The sequence below is a fragment of the Saccostrea cucullata genome, unplaced genomic scaffold (genome assembly GCF_032062105.1).
Source record: "Saccostrea cucullata isolate Sc308-1 unplaced genomic scaffold, CSIRO_AGI_Scuc_v1 ctg301, whole genome shotgun sequence".
Taxonomy (NCBI): domain Eukaryota; kingdom Metazoa; phylum Mollusca; class Bivalvia; order Ostreida; family Ostreidae; genus Saccostrea; species Saccostrea cuccullata.
This window is the reverse complement of record NW_026923980.1, coordinates 176,545-193,945: the sequence shown is the minus strand read 5'-3', so window position 1 is coordinate 193,945 and position 17,401 is coordinate 176,545. Positions and strand designations below refer to the sequence as shown.

Below are 17,401 nucleotides of genomic sequence, written 5' to 3'. Positions count from 1 at the left end.
AGCTCATGTCAGCCACAATAACCCACTTCCTCTTTGTTAATTGGGGGTCTCTTCAAAGTATCATACTGTTTATATTGGGACAAAAAACATGAACAGCATGCAGACAATAACGTCTAAAAACAATTTTTTCACTGAAAAAGTCAAATGTGACGTCTATTTAGAAAATATCATCAAATTTTACTGTATAAAATGCTTATTCAAGGTTCAGAATTTATGCTTTCATTATGAATTCATTTTAATTTTTCCTTGGAATAAAGGAACTAAAAATTTCATTTGAATCCCTTTTTTTAACTGTTGAGGTAAAGTTGAACTTAATTATCGCTAACACTGAGAATACCATACCATAACTCAATTTTTTATTAGAATTTGAATATTATATTTTTTTCTTCTTTCAGATTGGATCATTTTTCATGATAAACCTGTGTCTGGTAGTCATAGCAACACAATTCTCAGAGACAAAGAAGAGAGAGACAGAACGAATGATGCAGGAGAGGAAGCGATTTCAATCCTCAAGTACCCTGGCCAGTAATTCAGAGCCCGGAGGGTGCTACGCAGAAATCCTCAAATATTTAGCTCACTGTTGGCGTCGTGCCAAACGAAAAGTGCTCAGAGCCTATTACAATGCTAGAGGCAAAACCCATAAGAACAGGAAGGTCAAACCTGAACTGTCACTGCGACGTAAACGCCACAAAGGTACTTCCTCTTCCTGTTCTCACAAACGCCCCCAGAGTCGCTCCTCCTGTCCCTCCTGTAGGTACAACTACTACTACCAGCTCATCAGCGCAAACGAAAATCTCTACACCCCGGCGGACGAGTCACGCCTCCACAGTGTCAGGAACCTGCGTAGAAACAGTAGCCCCCTGGCGCCCCGAGCCAGCCCTGAAATGTCCGACCTGGAGTCTGTCTCCTCCCCCCGCCGCTCTAACTTTCTGACTGTGCCTAATTCTTTTCACCCCTCCTCTTATGACTCATTGCACTCTCTTTCTGTAAGCAGCACTTCTGATAATCTCTCCTCCTCACTGCCAAAATATTGTGGCTCTTCTAATCACCTGGCTGCTCCATCACCGCATGCAAGCATTAGTAGGGCTTCTTCCTTCAATAGTTCTAGTCGCCGACATCTGCCCTCCCTGCCAGAATCTCTATCTATGCATCAGATGGGCTGCCCCGCCCATCAGGCGGGCTGTCTGGCCCATGGTTCGTGTCATAAGCTAGCGACCAATTCGCTCCTCGGTGTGGATAGTGGTAGTCAGGTTAGGATTCGTCATGCTAGCAATAGGTCTGGTGAGTAATCCTCTGTAGTCAAGCATGCCGCTTTTTCCTCTGTGTTCAGCATGTGCTTTTCCCTGTGTTCCATTACTCAAGCATGTGGATTTTCCCTCTGTGTTCCTTAGGCCTTGTTCTAGTATATACCACTGTAGTCAAGCATGCAGCTTTTTCCTTCTTTGTTTCGTTAGCCTCATTCTAGAGCTTGCTTAGTTTGTGTTTTTGTTTCATTGTCTTTGTGCTGTAGATTGCTTGTCAGTAGAATTGTTTGTCTGCATGTTATAATGTGTGTTTGCTGTCTTTTATTGAACTTGTAAATTATTTATTTTGTTAAATATTGACTGAAGATTTTTGGGGGGATCCTATTTTCAAGAAAAAAGATTACATATTCAAGAACCAGATAAAATTGATAAATATGAATTTCAGTGCCATCGGACAACAATAGATTTTGTTGTTCCAGAAAAGGATTGTCAGTACGTAGACATGGTCCCGGTTTAGATCCAGTGCACAAGATAAAGAATGCGTGTCTTTGGTGCTGGATAAATTACAGCGTCATTGTTGACAGAACTCCAGAAATGGAACCACTCGGCTACCTTAGCAAACAAGTTCTCCTGATAGTCTTACGTAATGTGCAGATTTCATTGACATTTTAAAATCAATTTGTGTGCCTCCTGTCCAATCAAATCCTGGAATTTATAAATAGGTTGAGATCTCTGGCTGATAAGGTTTGAGAATGGGACAAATTGCAGGGTTCTTACTTAGTCGTTTATACAGAAAAAGGCCCTCTATGACTCATTATACCAGATGATTAATTATTAATCAATTATAATACACATGTATGGAAAACCTCTTAAATTTCTAAAGGGTTGCTTTGAATTTTTCAATGACAATCAAATCTCTGTCTTTTATGGTTTGGTTCTGTATTGCTCTGCTAGAAAATTGCTTGCCTTTGATTGCATGATTGTCTGTTTTGTATAAGAATTGTTTAGATCTTTGTCTGTGTGTCTGTATGATTGTATGTGACGTATAATCTGTATCAGACTCGTACATTTTCCTAGCTTCCTATGGATCAATCCCTATATGTTCTTTTTTCCCATGATGCCCCCTCCCTGCCCCGTCTTTCCCTTGACGGTTAGTCAAAGGTTGTAAGTACCTGATACAGGTGTACCCTATACCCCTCCCCCAATCCCTTTTAAAGGTTCTTTTTAAATTTCTAAAAATGTTTGTTGTATTACATATTTCTAGATAGATATTCATAAAAATGTTAGAACTCTTTTTGTAGAAATTTGTTGTTTCTTTCAACGTAGTTTATGTTTCGATTCTAATTTATTTTTCATTGTGGAAAACCGCAGTGTGATATTAAACCAGGATAAAATGTTGCTTTTCATAGAGATTCCGGAGGATTTATTGGAGGCTATTAATGACAAACAGATTCAGAACCTGGTGAACAGTATAGAGAAGCAAGGGGGCGTTCCTCGATGTCATCATGTGACTCACGACGTCCCCGAATCGGACGACTCGGAGTCTAAAGACTCGCACAACGAACCCAAAACAAGTAAGCTCACTAGCTTTTATCATATTTACTCTCACAATGAACCCATAACAAGTAAGCTCACTAGCTTTTATTAAGATTACTCTCACAATGAACCCAAAACAAGTAAGCTCACTAGCTTTTATTAAGATCACTCGCACAATGAACCCAAAACAAGTAAGCTCACTAGCTTTTATTAAGATCACTCGCACAACGAGCCCAAAACAAGTAAGCTCACTAGCTTTTATCAAGATCACTCCCACAACGAACCCAAAACAAGTAAGCTCACTAGCATTTATCAAGATTACTCACACAATGAACCCAAAACAAGTAAGCTCACTAGCTTTTAAGCTCAACAAACTCCAAAACAAGTAAGCTCAACAAACCCAAAACAAGTAAGCTCAACATCATATTTACTCTCACAACGAACCCAAAACAAGTAAGCTCAACAAACCCAAAACAAGTAAGCTCAACAAACCCAAAACAAGTAAGCTCAACAAACCCAAAACAAGTAAGCTCTAAACGAACCCTAAACAAGTAAGCTCTAAACGAACACTAAACAAGTAAGCACAAAGAACCCAAAACAAGTAAGCTCAACAAACCCAAAACAAGTAAGCACAACAAACCCAAAACAAGTAAGCTCAACAAACCCAAAACAAGTAAGCACAACGAACCCAAAACAAGTAAGCTCAACAAACCCAAAACAAGTAACAAGTAACCTCACTAGCATTTATCATATTTACTCACACAATGAACCCAAAACAAGTTTTAAGCTCAACAAACCCAAAACAAGTAAGCTCACTAGCTTTTATCGATTACTCGCACTAAACAAATAAGCTCTACAACAAAAGCTCACTAGCATTTATCACAACACAATGAACTAAGCTCTCACTAATTTATCAAGAACCCACAATAACCCAAAACAAGTAAGCTCACAAGCATTTATCAGCTAACTCAAGTAAGCTCAGCATTTATCAAGATTACTTGCACAACGAACTCAAAACAAGTAAGCTCATCAGCATTTAACAAGATTACTCTACCATATAAAAATCTAGATGGAATGTGAGTCTAGTAATGTATCCTTCTTGTTGTCATGGAAATAGAAAAAAGAAGTGAAAATTTTCAAAAATTTTGAAAGATGAAGGAGGAAGATTTATTTCTCAGTCCAGAGTTTAGCTTGGAAATGTCAGAGCTTTTATAGTGCCCCCAGAAACAGAGTATTATGACGCGGAAGTGTAACCTCGGAGAGTCTAGGGGCATTGGTATTTTGTAGGTATCTGTCTCGTTTATTTCTCTGTGCCGGCTTGCTACATTAAATATGTATGGAATATTAGCTGTAATAGAATATTGGTAAAAATTGACGCCAGCAGTAAATCAATTACTTTGCTTAGTTAACTGATTATATGGAAGACTTGTGTTGGTGGTGACATCCATATCTACATCAATTTCTCCTGCTTAAAAGCCTAAGGGTCTATATTTAGCATTTAGTGGATATCTATCTAATTTAGGGTAATAAAGCTTGCTAAAATAATCTGAAGAAGTAATGAAGTATGGATGAGGCTATTTTAAGAAGGTGTGTATTTGAGTTCAAGGGGATTGAACTTGAATGCATAATCGCAAGAATTTTTCTCGAAATATGAATATTTCAGATCAAGCTCTTCTAGGACTGTATATTTTATCTGCCTCAAGGGATTTTTTTTTACTTTTTCCGTAAATGAAAAGAAAATCAGACCTATCATGGGCTTAGAGAGGACAAATTAAATCAAATTTTATTAAAATACATACACAACCACCTTTTTGAAGACTTTTATTCAAATAATTATAAACATGAAATAAATCTGTACTGACCCATTAATTTTTAGTCTAAATATGTTTTCCTTTAACTGAGTATTTTCTGTTTCATCAAAATGTTTGTCTGCTTCATATGCAACCCAGATAGTCTGGGCTCCAATTTACAAAAAAAAATAAGACCAAAAACTAGCAGAATCCAAACTTTTCTGTAAATAGCTGAATCTGTTGCTTTCTCCCAGTAATGTGCTGTAGTTTGTGGTATGCTTGCAGCTTGTAAAAAGAACTTCCAGCAGGGAATGAAGACATTTGTGGAACATAAATTCTTCCGTCAAGGGATTCTGACTGCTATTCTGATCAACACCCTCAGCATGGGCATAGAATATCATAATCAGGTAAATAACAGTTGTTCTATTGAACACCCTCATTATGGGCATAGAATAGCCAATGTAGAAGCCTGTTCAACAGCACTTGCAAACATTTCTGTTGGGGGTGTAAGAAATCTTCACGAGCGCTCGCTCACCAACTTTCGCTCTGTTGAGCAGGCCTCAAGAAAATAATACGGGCATAGCATATACAAGAAGACAAGATAAAAGGTTTTTGTATTAGGTAAATAAAACTGTTTGAAAATTTATGGGTATGAAATTCAACAGATGTGTGAATAAAAATGAAATGGCATTTAAAATGTGTTTATATCACAAAGTGCCATTATTTTAGATGAAAATTGTGGTATTATCTGCAGTTAAAGCTTAAAAGTGGACATTTGATAGAGTTCTATCATGTTTACAGAGCTAATTTACAAAATAGAACTAGATAATATCATAGGACAACTACAAAACAAGTGAAGATAAAATGAAGATGAGATTTTGCTGTTTTTTTTCAGCCTGAAGAACTAACTGAAGCTCTGGAGTACAGTAATCTGGTATTCTCCATTCTTTTTGCTGTGGAAATGTTTTTTAAACTTTGTGCTTATGGATTTGTTGGTTACATTCAAGATGGATTCAATGTCTTTGATGGATTTATTGTAATTCTAAGGTAAAGTGATCAAGAAACAATTTGTTCACATTATTTCTTTTTAGAACGATTGACTCTGGGAAAACACTTGATTAAAAAAAACTTTTTTTGCAATTTGTTTGGTCTCTTTTACAACAGGTATTGCTATTTCAAACTTTGCTAGTCATTCAAAATATGTTCTTTTTTCTTAGAAAGGAGTCATGTTAAGTGAAAGAGTGTAAATAAATTAGCCATACGTACTTTCAGTTCTTTGATTAATTTTGAACTTTTTGACAATTTTTTTAGTATGGTGGAATTAACACAGCAAGGGGGAGCTAGTGGTCTGTCCGTGTTGAGAACGTTCAGGTTGCTACGGATACTGAAGCTTGTCCGGTTCCTTCCAGCGCTTCGTAGACAACTGGTGGTGATGCTTCGGACAATGGATAATGTCGCCACATTCTTTGCCTTATTAGTTTTATTTATTTTTATATTCAGGTGAGTTTTCTATTAATTTGTTTAATTCTTAATTAATTTAAAAGTTAACTGATCAGTGTACAGTTGGAATCATGACTATTTAAATCTTCTGAAATCAGATTTCCTATTGTTAACTAGATATTAAACATTGAAGTGAATGAATATTTCTACACACTACATTACTTTTATTAAATCATTTATAATGGATGAATGTAAAGTTATGATGGTTTATTTGGCAATGAACAACAGATGAAAAAAATTTTACAACGAAAAGCAAACAAGGAAAATATTCAAAAGTTAAATTCTTAATTGCTATTTTTCTGTAGCATTCTTGGAATGAACTTATTTGGCTGTAAGTTCTGTAAAACAAAGCCAGATGGGTCCCGATATTGTAACCGCAAGAATTTTGATTCCCTTCTGTGGGCAATTATAACGGTGTTTCAGGTATAAGCAACAGCTAGTCAAACAAAGTAGTGGCTATGTCATTGGTTGGTGTGGTTTGGCCTTACATGTGTATCAGAACAGACAGTCGTTGTCGTCATAACAATCAACCAGTAACTAACACGCACGATCTGGTCGGCCAGTCGTAGAATGTATCATTGTCTTTGTCATTCTAAATATTCAGTTACCATTTATAGTTGTTACCAAATTCTTTTTGTATGGATCTTGGCTAGTTATGTTTATGGGGGAAAATCGTTGTATTTAATTAGATTAGTTGAATGAACTTTGTTGTAACTGACATACTCAGTATAGATGTTTTGGTTCTCAGTAACAGTTTGAATGCAGCTCAGTTAATTCATCAATATTTATGATTCATCATTATTAATGTGGAATAATTGCATGCTGTTCAGAAGTACTTCAGAACGAGACAATATATCTTAAAATATTCTACTCGATGCGCCACCATTTCAAATCCACTGCTTATGTTTGAATTTTGTTTTGTTTATTTTGTTCAGTTTAAAGCAACCTTGCACCAAGTACCTAACATTTTGTGCACCATTTTGTTTAATATTGTGTTGTTACAATTACCATAGTAACCACTGTGAGGTAATACAAATGGCGACCCTCATGTGACCTATACCTGTATTATTTTATTTTGATTTGATTTGCCTGAGCTATTGGATAGAGATGGAACACAAACAAACACAGGAGAGACCCAGACATGCACTCAGCTTTTGTTTTAACCCCATCATAACATGATCATTCCGGCCGAGAATTGCTATCACTGCCTCTCGATATTTGGCTCTTTTACAAAAAAATGGCTTAAAACCAGGGTTGTTTTAGTAGAAAAGTTCACGATATAAAAACTTCACCATGACAAGGTGGCATATTATAAAAACAACACCATGACAATGTGGCGTTATATTTAAATATCACCATGACAACATGGCATTGAACTTCTCAGCTGTTGCTATATATATATGCCCCCAAACAGTTATTTAGCCGTTGTACATTGACCACAATTAGTAGCTAGAATTAATGTGACAAGAGTCATCTTGTAAATCATGTTGTCATGACAACACCAAGAATGTTGTCCATGGTAACAGATTTACAAAAGTCAACCATCATGTTGCTATCTGTGGCTTTTTGTGTTTTGTGCATGTGACAGTGTACTGGGCATGAATCTGTTTGGTGGCAAATTTTGTTGGCGTGGCAATGGTACGCTCTGCACATGTTTGGATGCCCTTGACCCTTCAATGGACTGCCAGTGTGAGAGGGCCAATTTTAACACACTGTTATGGTCAGTGGTAACAGTTTTCCAGGTAACGTATTATTTCCTTTACTTGGTCAGCATTGATGCCACGCAGGTGTCACCAAGTTTTGCACAACCTTGTGTTATCGTTGAAGAGTTTACACATTTTTTAGTACTGAAAATATTTTTTTTCCTTAAATTTGAAAAAAGAAATCTGTCCTTGTACATTCAATCATAATTTTCAAAACCATGCATAGCAGCACATAAACATCCTGTTCCAATAAAAATCATCGACAGTATACTGTATCGATCCTCATTACTCAAATAACAAAAATTAATCAATTTTTATACAAGAGATCACAAAATATAATTAGAAGACCATAATGGAATTAAAACAGACTGTAAAACTGAGATCTCTGTACTGCTATGGCTGAAGAAAATCTCAGCAGCAAAAGACTTTGTTTCACCAGACTTGTTGTTTCAGAAGTAAATATTAGTACTTAAGGAGTTTCATAATTATCCAATAGCGACATGAGAAGCTTTAAACATTGATTTGTTCCTAACATAGACTCCAACTAACCCTCACCCTGCCAGACCCAAACCACAAACAAAAAGCTCGCTAAAAGTCAACCGTCAAAAACGGCTGTCAATCGCTCGGAATTTCGGAGTATTTTACAATGAACTATAAGATGCTGTTTTTATCTTCGAGTTTTTGGAGGTTGACGTTTAGCTGAGTTCGTGTCCCTAGATCTCCCTCCCTCTATTACCTGCCCCGCTACTAACACAAAATATTGTGTGTCAGAATTAGGACCTAATGACAATTAACCCAAAGGCCAGACTTAAAAGGTCACTTGGCAATTATAATATTCTTAGACTGGAATTCATATTTTCATTTAAAATATTTAAAAAAAAATAGATCAAAGCTTCAGTTTTCCAATTGTTAAGACTGTATTGCTAAAATAATTTAAAAATCTGGAAACGAAAGTTGTTTAAAGAAGAAAATGTCAAACGATGGCTTTTAAGTGTGGCCTAAAACAATTTCATAATATTGTGATTATCACTAGTAATTAATGGTATAGCAAGCTTCAAGTAGTTAATTTCACTATATGATTAATGATTTATGTTATTCAGAATGGAGAAAAATGAATATTGATTTAATAATAGTTTTAACTTGAATTTTATTACGAGATAATTTGTTTTAAAGAAGATTTTTAATCAGCACTTTTATATAAGAATATCATTAACCTTTTTAACTGTGACATTTGAAAGTAAATCTTTTGATCTGATTGGTCATTTCTTTTAACATGTGACATGAAGTGCCTATTCTGATAGGTCACTTCTTTTGAAATGTTATGCAACTGTAAATTTGATTGGTTAGGTGCTGACACAAGAGGACTGGAACACAGTCCTGTACAATGGGATGCAGACAACCTCTGCCTGGGCCTCACTATACTTCATAGCTCTGATGACCCTGGGGAACTACGTACTGTTTAACCTCTTAGTCGCCATCTTAGTGGAAGGATTCTCAACAGAGGTAAAAATAAAGTGAAAACAAGGATGTGCTGCAGATAATTGAGAGTTCAAACATCATTTCTATCAAATATAAAGAAAGTAAAAAACCAAAGGAAAGGGTGCATTTCTGTAAAATATATAATGAAGTTAGAGATCCATCAGAATGGATGATGCCTGCATGGGTATTATATAATGGAATTATATAATACCAGAGGTTAATTATGTTTTGAAGGAAGAAGAAAAGAAGAAAATGAAGTTAGAAAACAAAGAAAAGGAACTTAGGAGCATTTTGTCTGAAACCAACAATAATGAGGAAAAAAATGAAAGCATCAAACTTCAGAGTCTGGATATCGTGCAAGGCAAAATTAACAACACAGAACGAGGTGAGGGGAGGTTACTCCAACTGTCAGCTGATAAAAAAAATTACTCACTTAGAAAATGACTAATATTGACATTTAAAGCCAAAGAAAGCAGAAAACAAGATTTCAGTTCTCAAGTTGTCATGTTGAATAAAATGAGATACATGTAAATGTCATCTCATTACAATTGATATTATATAACAGAACAATCTTGATTTCCATTAAATAACCATAATATAAGAATTTGTTGTTTCAGCCAAAATGCTGGGTGTAGCTTGCCAAAATCCCACTGTTAAAGATGACAATGCCAAGACCAGCCCACCAATCACCGCCCAGCCTGATCTTAACCCCCCAATCATCACCCACACAGCTGCCACACCCATGCCCACCCCCCAGGGATCCCCCAACGAACACGGACCCAAAGAGTGCAATAAGGTCACCCTGTGTGTCCATCCCCCGGTAGAAATGAGTACTCTGTCAGTGAGGTCATCTTCTGTAAGTTTCTGTATTTAATGAATTTACAACACATATAATATCAGTTACGGGTATATAGAAAACATACAAATGTAATATGATAGGGAAATTGATAATACTGTAGACATACTTTTTTCACAGGGTCATACTTCTGCGAAATCTCAATTTCTGTTTAATCCACTGGTAGAAAATTACACAGATTTCTTAGACTCTCACAATATGCTCTACATGAGAAATTTCTAAAGAAAATTTGTGACCTTACATAGTGTATATTAACACAACACAGAAAAACATACTTGTACAGTTTATTGGTAAATATTGGCATGAGTTGGCCATACAAATGTTGAGTCTTGCAACTACAAAGGTTATTCTGTCTTAGATAACTTGAATATACAATTCATTCAACAAATAGATAAGTACAATGTAATATGTGATAATTTTGCCTTGTAGTTGTAAGATATCCACATATGTTGTCAAAATTTGTTCCAATTATTAATTTAATACTAAGAAAGTTATGCATCCCTTCAGGTGTATTACCAAGCAACACATAGCAAGAAAGCATGCAGTTCAGTCATGTGCTGAGCAAATTGCTTTGTGAAGTTATAAAGTTATTACCTTATTTGTAGTTTTATCTCGGACAAAAATATTGGAAATGTAAATATTACCATATACAAGTTTCAATTAAAGTCATTTAATTATAATTTTTCTTTACAGACAAATTCCAGTTTACGAGCCTCCCCACGTCTTTCACCTCGCCTCTCCCCGCGAATCTCTCCCCGACCGTCACCCTGCCTCTCTCCTTGCCTTCGTAGATCTCTAAGTTCTGGTAGCCGTAGCAACAGCTGGAGGAGAGGGCGGTCACAAGATGGTGACAGAAAGTGCCTTGTTCCCGAATGTAAGGTCGACAGCATGGATACCGACGACGACGACGTGTTCCAGTTAACATGTCCCTCACCAACTGTAAATAGGTCAGTGTAAAAATGCCACCAACTGTAAATAGATCAGTGTAAAACATCACCGAAAGTAAACAGGTCAGTCTAAAACATCACAGACTGTAAACAGGTCAGTCTAAAAATATCACAGCTAAAAATGTCACAGACTGTAAATAGGTCAGTCTTTAAATGTCACTGACTGTAAATAGGTCAGTCTAAAACATAACTGACTGTAAATAGGTCAGTCTGTAAATGTCACTGACTGTAAATAGGTCAGTCTAAAACATCACCGACTGTAAATAGGTCAGTCTCAAAACATTACTGACTGTAAATAGGTCAGTCTCAAAACATTACTGACTGTAAATAGGTCAGTCTCAAAACATTACTGACTGTAAACAGGTTGGTTTAAAAACGTCACTGAGTGAATTAGAATATTGGATTGTTAGAACAATAGTGTAATAGAGTCATCTACTGTAAATAAGTCAGTCTGTAAATGTCACTGAGTGAATTAGAGTATCGGATTGCTACAATATTATTCAATTGACAAATATTGTTTTATGATCAAGATTTAGTCCTGGTTCCTGCTAATATACATGTAATTTCTTCTACAGCCTATAAATTCTGAAGATCCTGACTTTGCAGGCACAGCTAATATGCACAAATGAGTCATGTTAAGAAGGTTTTTTTGTCCATTATCAAAGAAAGATAAATGTATTGTAATGCCAGCTATCACATAACTCCAGCAGAAAAAATGTTTTTGGATTTTTTTGTTTCTGTGATCAGTATGGATTTGACTGGTGATACTGAGTTTGCTGGCTGTATAATTGATGAATCAGTGCTGTTCTGATGATAAAGGAGTTACTGTATACGATATCCTAAGTGTGTTTGTCATCGATTCTATCTAGCTCATAATGTCCCACTTCAAAATGTGGCTGCATGATTTGCTGCAGATATTGCATAACAATCTCCGTATGTAACAGGGTTTGAAGTTGGATGCAATTATTTCTTCCATCATTTTTTCCTGGCAGCTGAAATAAAACAAACCAAATAAAGAGTTATTGAGGATAGAAGCAAATAATGATAGGACCGCTCAGACTTTTACTGTAAATCACAAAAAACACCAAACAGCTGAGAAACCGAGGACGGCAGATGATTTATAGGAATCGAAAACTAGTAACAGAATTGTTAAAAAAATTCTTTTGTTCGGTAATATGATAGCCAGAAAAGCAGAGCAAACATTACGTTTGGTAATATGGTTATACTCAGATAAGAGTAGCAAACATTACATTAGACTGTATGTTAGAGTGTGAAAAATGCAATGATTAACATTCAATATTTATATTTTACAACATCCTGCCTAGAGAAAGTAAAAAACGCAATTTTTTATTCTTAGGACACTCATCTTGCTTTAAACTGTAAAGTATGTTTCTTTGTTGATTAAAAATCTAGAACTGAATTTCACTGTCGATATCATCTAAAAGCTACAATTCTTTACTTACAGAAATGAATGCAATGGCCACCTGCCCCTAAACAACCAGAGGACCCTAAGCCCCCAGAATTCCATCAAACGACCAGTCCCGTCCCCTCGGAACTCCTTCAAGATCCGCAACAATTCGTGTAGCAGCACTCAGAGTAACTGTAACTCCATTCTTCTCAGTCGACAGAATTCCTTCAACAGCCGACGCACGCTCAACTCGCTGTCGTCAATGAGCGCGGTGCTCAGGGAGGAGGTCAAACAGAACAACCTGACCGAGGGCACCACCTCCCCCACCCAGGTGGAGGTCAGTCTGATCGGGGTGGAGGGGGAGGTGGACCCCGACGCTATAGATGAGACGGTCAGTGATTCCTAAATTGTTTTTAAATGTGCAATTTTAGCAATTTGTCCTAAAAAAATAAAATGTCATTGAAATATACAATTGAAAAGAATATTTAAACCTATCTCTATGCCAAAATTAAATCCTTGCTCTGCTTCTATATAGTGCATGTAATGACTCATATGCATCATATTGAGATAACAGGACTGTGTTCAAAATCACATCAGCTACAACATAGCCTCTACAAACTTGAATGATATGCTAGCTTAACTACTAAAAGCATTATTTCATTCATTGCTTTGAAATCTAAACCAACATCTAGGCTTGCTGCTTTGATCTTGAACAGAATCCAGGATTTTGCAAGTGGACTATTGATCAAGAGTTTTTCAATGGATTTTAGCATATAGCAATCTTACTTTCATATGTGAGAGGTGCTCCTTACAAATTTAGACAAAGATAAATCCTTCATAATTATGTATTTTTTTATAATTATGAAGAATTATATTTTTTTTTACTGTCATGAGCAAATTAACTGTTACCATATCTAAAATCTGATATCTCTTAGAATCTTTAATTCCACATCACACCGTATATTTATAGAACTGCAGCTACTCTTGGTGTCCTGAGCCCCACGGTTGCTTTAAGACTCGTCATGAGCACGCCCTCTACATCCTGGCCCCTAACAACGCCCTCAGGAGGGTGTGTCACCATCTGATGGCACAGCAGTGGTTCGACAACACCGTGCTCTTCTTCATCGCTCTCAACTGTATAACACTGGCCATGGAGCGTCCCAACATACCACCCGACAGTGTTGTAAGTGTCACGATATACTGTGGTTTCATCAATTTTCATAAATGTTGTAAAACATATATTTTTTGAGGACAAAAGCATTTGTTCAAATAAATAACAGATTTCAGTTGTTTTGTGGACTACACACAAAATTGGTGCCAAATAGGTATTTTCATGTTGTTTTACAAATTAGTGTCTGCACTTTGGTGAGATCACAAAACAATAAAAAGATATCATTATATTTAAAAAAAAAACAAACTGTTGTTATCTGTCATTTAGTTTTTGTTTGTTTTACAGGAGAGAGAATTCCTGAATTATTCCAATTACGTGTTTACCTGTGTGTTCACTATTGAGATGATGATAAAGGTAAGTTTATGTACTAAATTCATGTTGGTATTATAAGAAGAATGTTACTATAAGCAATTCACAGGAAAACAGAAATCACAAAATATATGAAAGCTTGATCGAGGTATTACAATTCACACAAAGGATTTGTCCCTTATAATGTGTAGTACATGAAAAGGTAACCATAATGCATAATTTTCCATCAGGTTAGAGAATACTATGACCATGCAAATAAAAAAAAAAAAAAAAAGTAAAATCTTAAATCTTTAGAATTCTAGTAATGGCTCTCAAAAGCTTTACAAACTGAATCAACATTAAACATGCTGTTGATAACCATGAATTCTTACAGGTGTTAGCTAAGGGTCTGGTGATCGGACAGCACGCGTACCTGAAGAGTGGCTGGAACATCATGGATGGATTTCTGGTAGCGATCTCTCTTGTGGACATACTGATCTCAATCTCTGCTGATAGCAGCCCCAGGATTTTTGGAATTTTAAGAGTTTTCAGGCTTCTTCGAACTTTGCGACCACTAAGGTATTCAAGTGAAACTTTTATTTAACTTTGTAGTTGTTGTAATGGAGGCATTTTGTGTTAAGATTATGGTTTCTTTGCTGATTGCTATAGACAATATAGTACGTGTTATATCTTTTTGTTTCAGAGTTATTAGCCGAGCCCCAGGCTTGAAACTTGTTGTACAAACTTTATTATCTTCCCTTCGACCCATTGGAAACATTGTTCTTATTTGCTGTACATTCTTCATCATATTTGGAATACTAGGAGTTCAGGTGATTTATAAGTGAATTCAAAGTCATTTAACAATAAAATGCTATCAAGTTCTAAAATATTTCTCTCTTTTATATTAATTTGTGTGAATTGTGAAATGGTGCATTTTGAGGATTGAACTAAGTTTTTTTTCGTTTATCAGCTGTTTAAGGGGACATTTTATTACTGTAAAGGCCCTGATGTCCAAAACATCAAGAACAAGACACAGTGTTTGACTGAGGACAAGAAAAATGTCTGGATCAATCAAAAGTATAATTTTGATGATCTGGGACAGGTAAATTGTAGTAAATCAGAACATATACTGTAAACGTATTACATATGGCTGTGTATTCTTTTTTTCATCTTCTTCTCAGCACCTTTGGCCAATTTCAACCAAACTTGGCACAATGTATCTAATTCAAGTACAACGCTCAAATGTCTTTTGTTAAAAATATAATCATAAATAAGAACATGAAGAAATGTGGAAGCATCCTCAAGTGTGGATCAAATCTTCGCTAACCTGTTCAAAAATCAATTTCTGCCAAATATAATACATTTACAGTATCTTAGTTAATCAGAACATTTATAAATATATAGCTTTAAAAATCTTGTCCAGGAAAGATGAAACAAGGAATCATATATTGTAGATTCAAGTTTGTTAAATCATGACCCATGGGGCTAAGCATTTTTACATCTATATAGAAACCTTAAAATTTTTTTCAAGTACTTAATATTTATTGTGATATTTATATTCATCTCTGATGGCCCTGTTTGTTCTGGCCTCTAAGGACGGTTGGGTCAGTATCATGTATACTGGACTGGACGCAGTGGCGGGCCTCTTGTAAATGAAGCCTTGCCCAGGAAACAGGTTAGTGTAACAATCATTTTGGATTCAGAATCATTTAGTCAACTCAGACTGTGTTATTTATTATTGTGTGTATATTTTAGGCTCTAATGGCCCTCTTTGTTCTGGCCTCCAAGGACGGTTGGGTCATACATCATTTTAAAGTATTTGTGGGCTAAAAATTGGTCAGAAATTTTAATTTATATTTTGTCAAATAAAGTTGTAAATTTATTTATTTTTTGAAGCCGATAGAAAACTACAGTGAATGGCGACTTCTTTACTTCATCTCTTTCCTTCTTTTGGTTGGATTCTTTGTCCTTAACATGTTTGTGGGCGTCGTGGTGGAAAACTTCCACAAGTGTCGACAGGATCAGGAAATAGAAGAACGAGAACGTCGCACTGCAAAACGGAAATATAAGATGGAGCAGAAAAAAAAGAGTGAGCGTAATACCGAGACAGGTATCAGAGTCTGGCATATGCACTGTTGTCTTTATTTTTGTTTTGAGGAGGATCCATAGAATACAGGGGTTGATGTCAGTTTAAAATACAGGGTTGGACGATCAATTTAAAATTGAGAGCATTTTAGCATCAAGATTTAGGAGTTTTGTGTTAATTTTACATAATGTATTCTACGGATCCAACTTTGTGTTATATGTGTCAGTGATAAAAATACATCAACATGAATAACTGTTAAAGGGAGAAAAATATTAAAAATTTTGAATTAAGAACCACATAAGGTCTGAAAACAAATACATGTGTTAATTTTTAGACAAATATGTATTTATGCACACAAATTTTGAAAAGCACAATGATAATCTTTTGGTAAGTCTTAAGATAAATAGCTTTGCATGTCTTAATATGGACTTGGTAGTTTTGCTACAGGAGTAATAATGTACAATTGTTAAACTTTAATTTATAAAGTAAGTATAATTAACGTCTCTTTGATTTGTTCACTACATGTATTACGTAGAATTTAGGATTGCATTTGAACTAAAAAATGTCTATTTTTAGTAGTTTATGCATGAGTAGAGGGTTATCTGACTGGGATAACGGATTTCTGTAGAGTAGTCGTGGAATATTTTGCTTGTGATTTTTAGTTTGCACACAGAAGCCAGACTCGATATCATTATGTTAACGAAATCATCTGTGTTGTCTGAATCTGTTCAATATATGTTTTTTTTTCTCTCTCTTTTTACAAATCGTAAAACAGTACTTTAATAAGCCAAAATATCAAATGTAACATTTGTTAGCAATATCAAAAGCTGACTGTTGGTTTATGACAAAGTAAATTCAAGAAAACTAAGTTTATTTTTCATTAAGAGTATCTTACACAGCTCTTGAAAGTAACCTGCCAAATTAATATTACATAAATACTTATCACACCATGCATATAATAGCCTGGGATTTGCTGAATTCCTTGTTAGAGATGAATGCTGTGCCATATTTATGATAAACTGAATGAAGCTTTATATGAAAATTATGGAAGTAGAGAGTTAGAGACCTTGACTGTATTATTAGCAGAAATAATCATTGACCAGTTAATACTGATATTGAAATAATCCTGTTACGTCTCTATGTTTCAGAGCTAAATCGACCCCCGTACTGGGCAGACTACTCAGCGAGTCGGCTCATCATACACCAGGTCGTGAACAGCAAGTACTTTGACCTTGCTATTGCTATGGTTATAGGGTTAAATGTCATCACCATGGCTATGGAATACTACATGATGCCAGCGGTAAGACTTTCTTTATGCAGATTTTTATGCCCTGCCATGAATATGGGCGGGGCATATAGTGTTTGTCATGTCCGTCTTCTGTCCTTCTGTCTT

The 17,401-nt window shown here is 35.6% G+C and overlaps 1 protein-coding gene across 1 annotated transcript in view; it reads left to right on the top strand.

Moving 5' to 3' along the window:
- The window catches only part of LOC134265398 (voltage-dependent T-type calcium channel subunit alpha-1H-like), a 47,066-nt gene that overhangs the window by 16,094 nt on the left and 13,571 nt on the right, over window positions 1-17,401 (top strand). Inside the window, 20 exon segments of the mRNA XM_062747609.1 lie at window positions 396-693; window positions 2,654-2,818; window positions 4,838-4,977; window positions 5,466-5,617; window positions 5,882-6,070; window positions 6,376-6,519; window positions 7,659-7,812; window positions 9,121-9,276; window positions 9,487-9,637; window positions 9,870-10,108; window positions 10,802-11,055; window positions 12,521-12,854; window positions 13,434-13,646; window positions 13,920-13,988; window positions 14,317-14,501; window positions 14,626-14,752; window positions 14,893-15,025; window positions 15,486-15,559; window positions 15,819-16,032; window positions 17,157-17,308. Of these exon segments, the coding sequence (XP_062603593.1) occupies window positions 396-693; window positions 2,654-2,818; window positions 4,838-4,977; window positions 5,466-5,617; window positions 5,882-6,070; window positions 6,376-6,519; window positions 7,659-7,812; window positions 9,121-9,276; window positions 9,487-9,637; window positions 9,870-10,108; window positions 10,802-11,055; window positions 12,521-12,854; window positions 13,434-13,646; window positions 13,920-13,988; window positions 14,317-14,501; window positions 14,626-14,752; window positions 14,893-15,025; window positions 15,486-15,559; window positions 15,819-16,032; window positions 17,157-17,308 (3,543 nt within the window).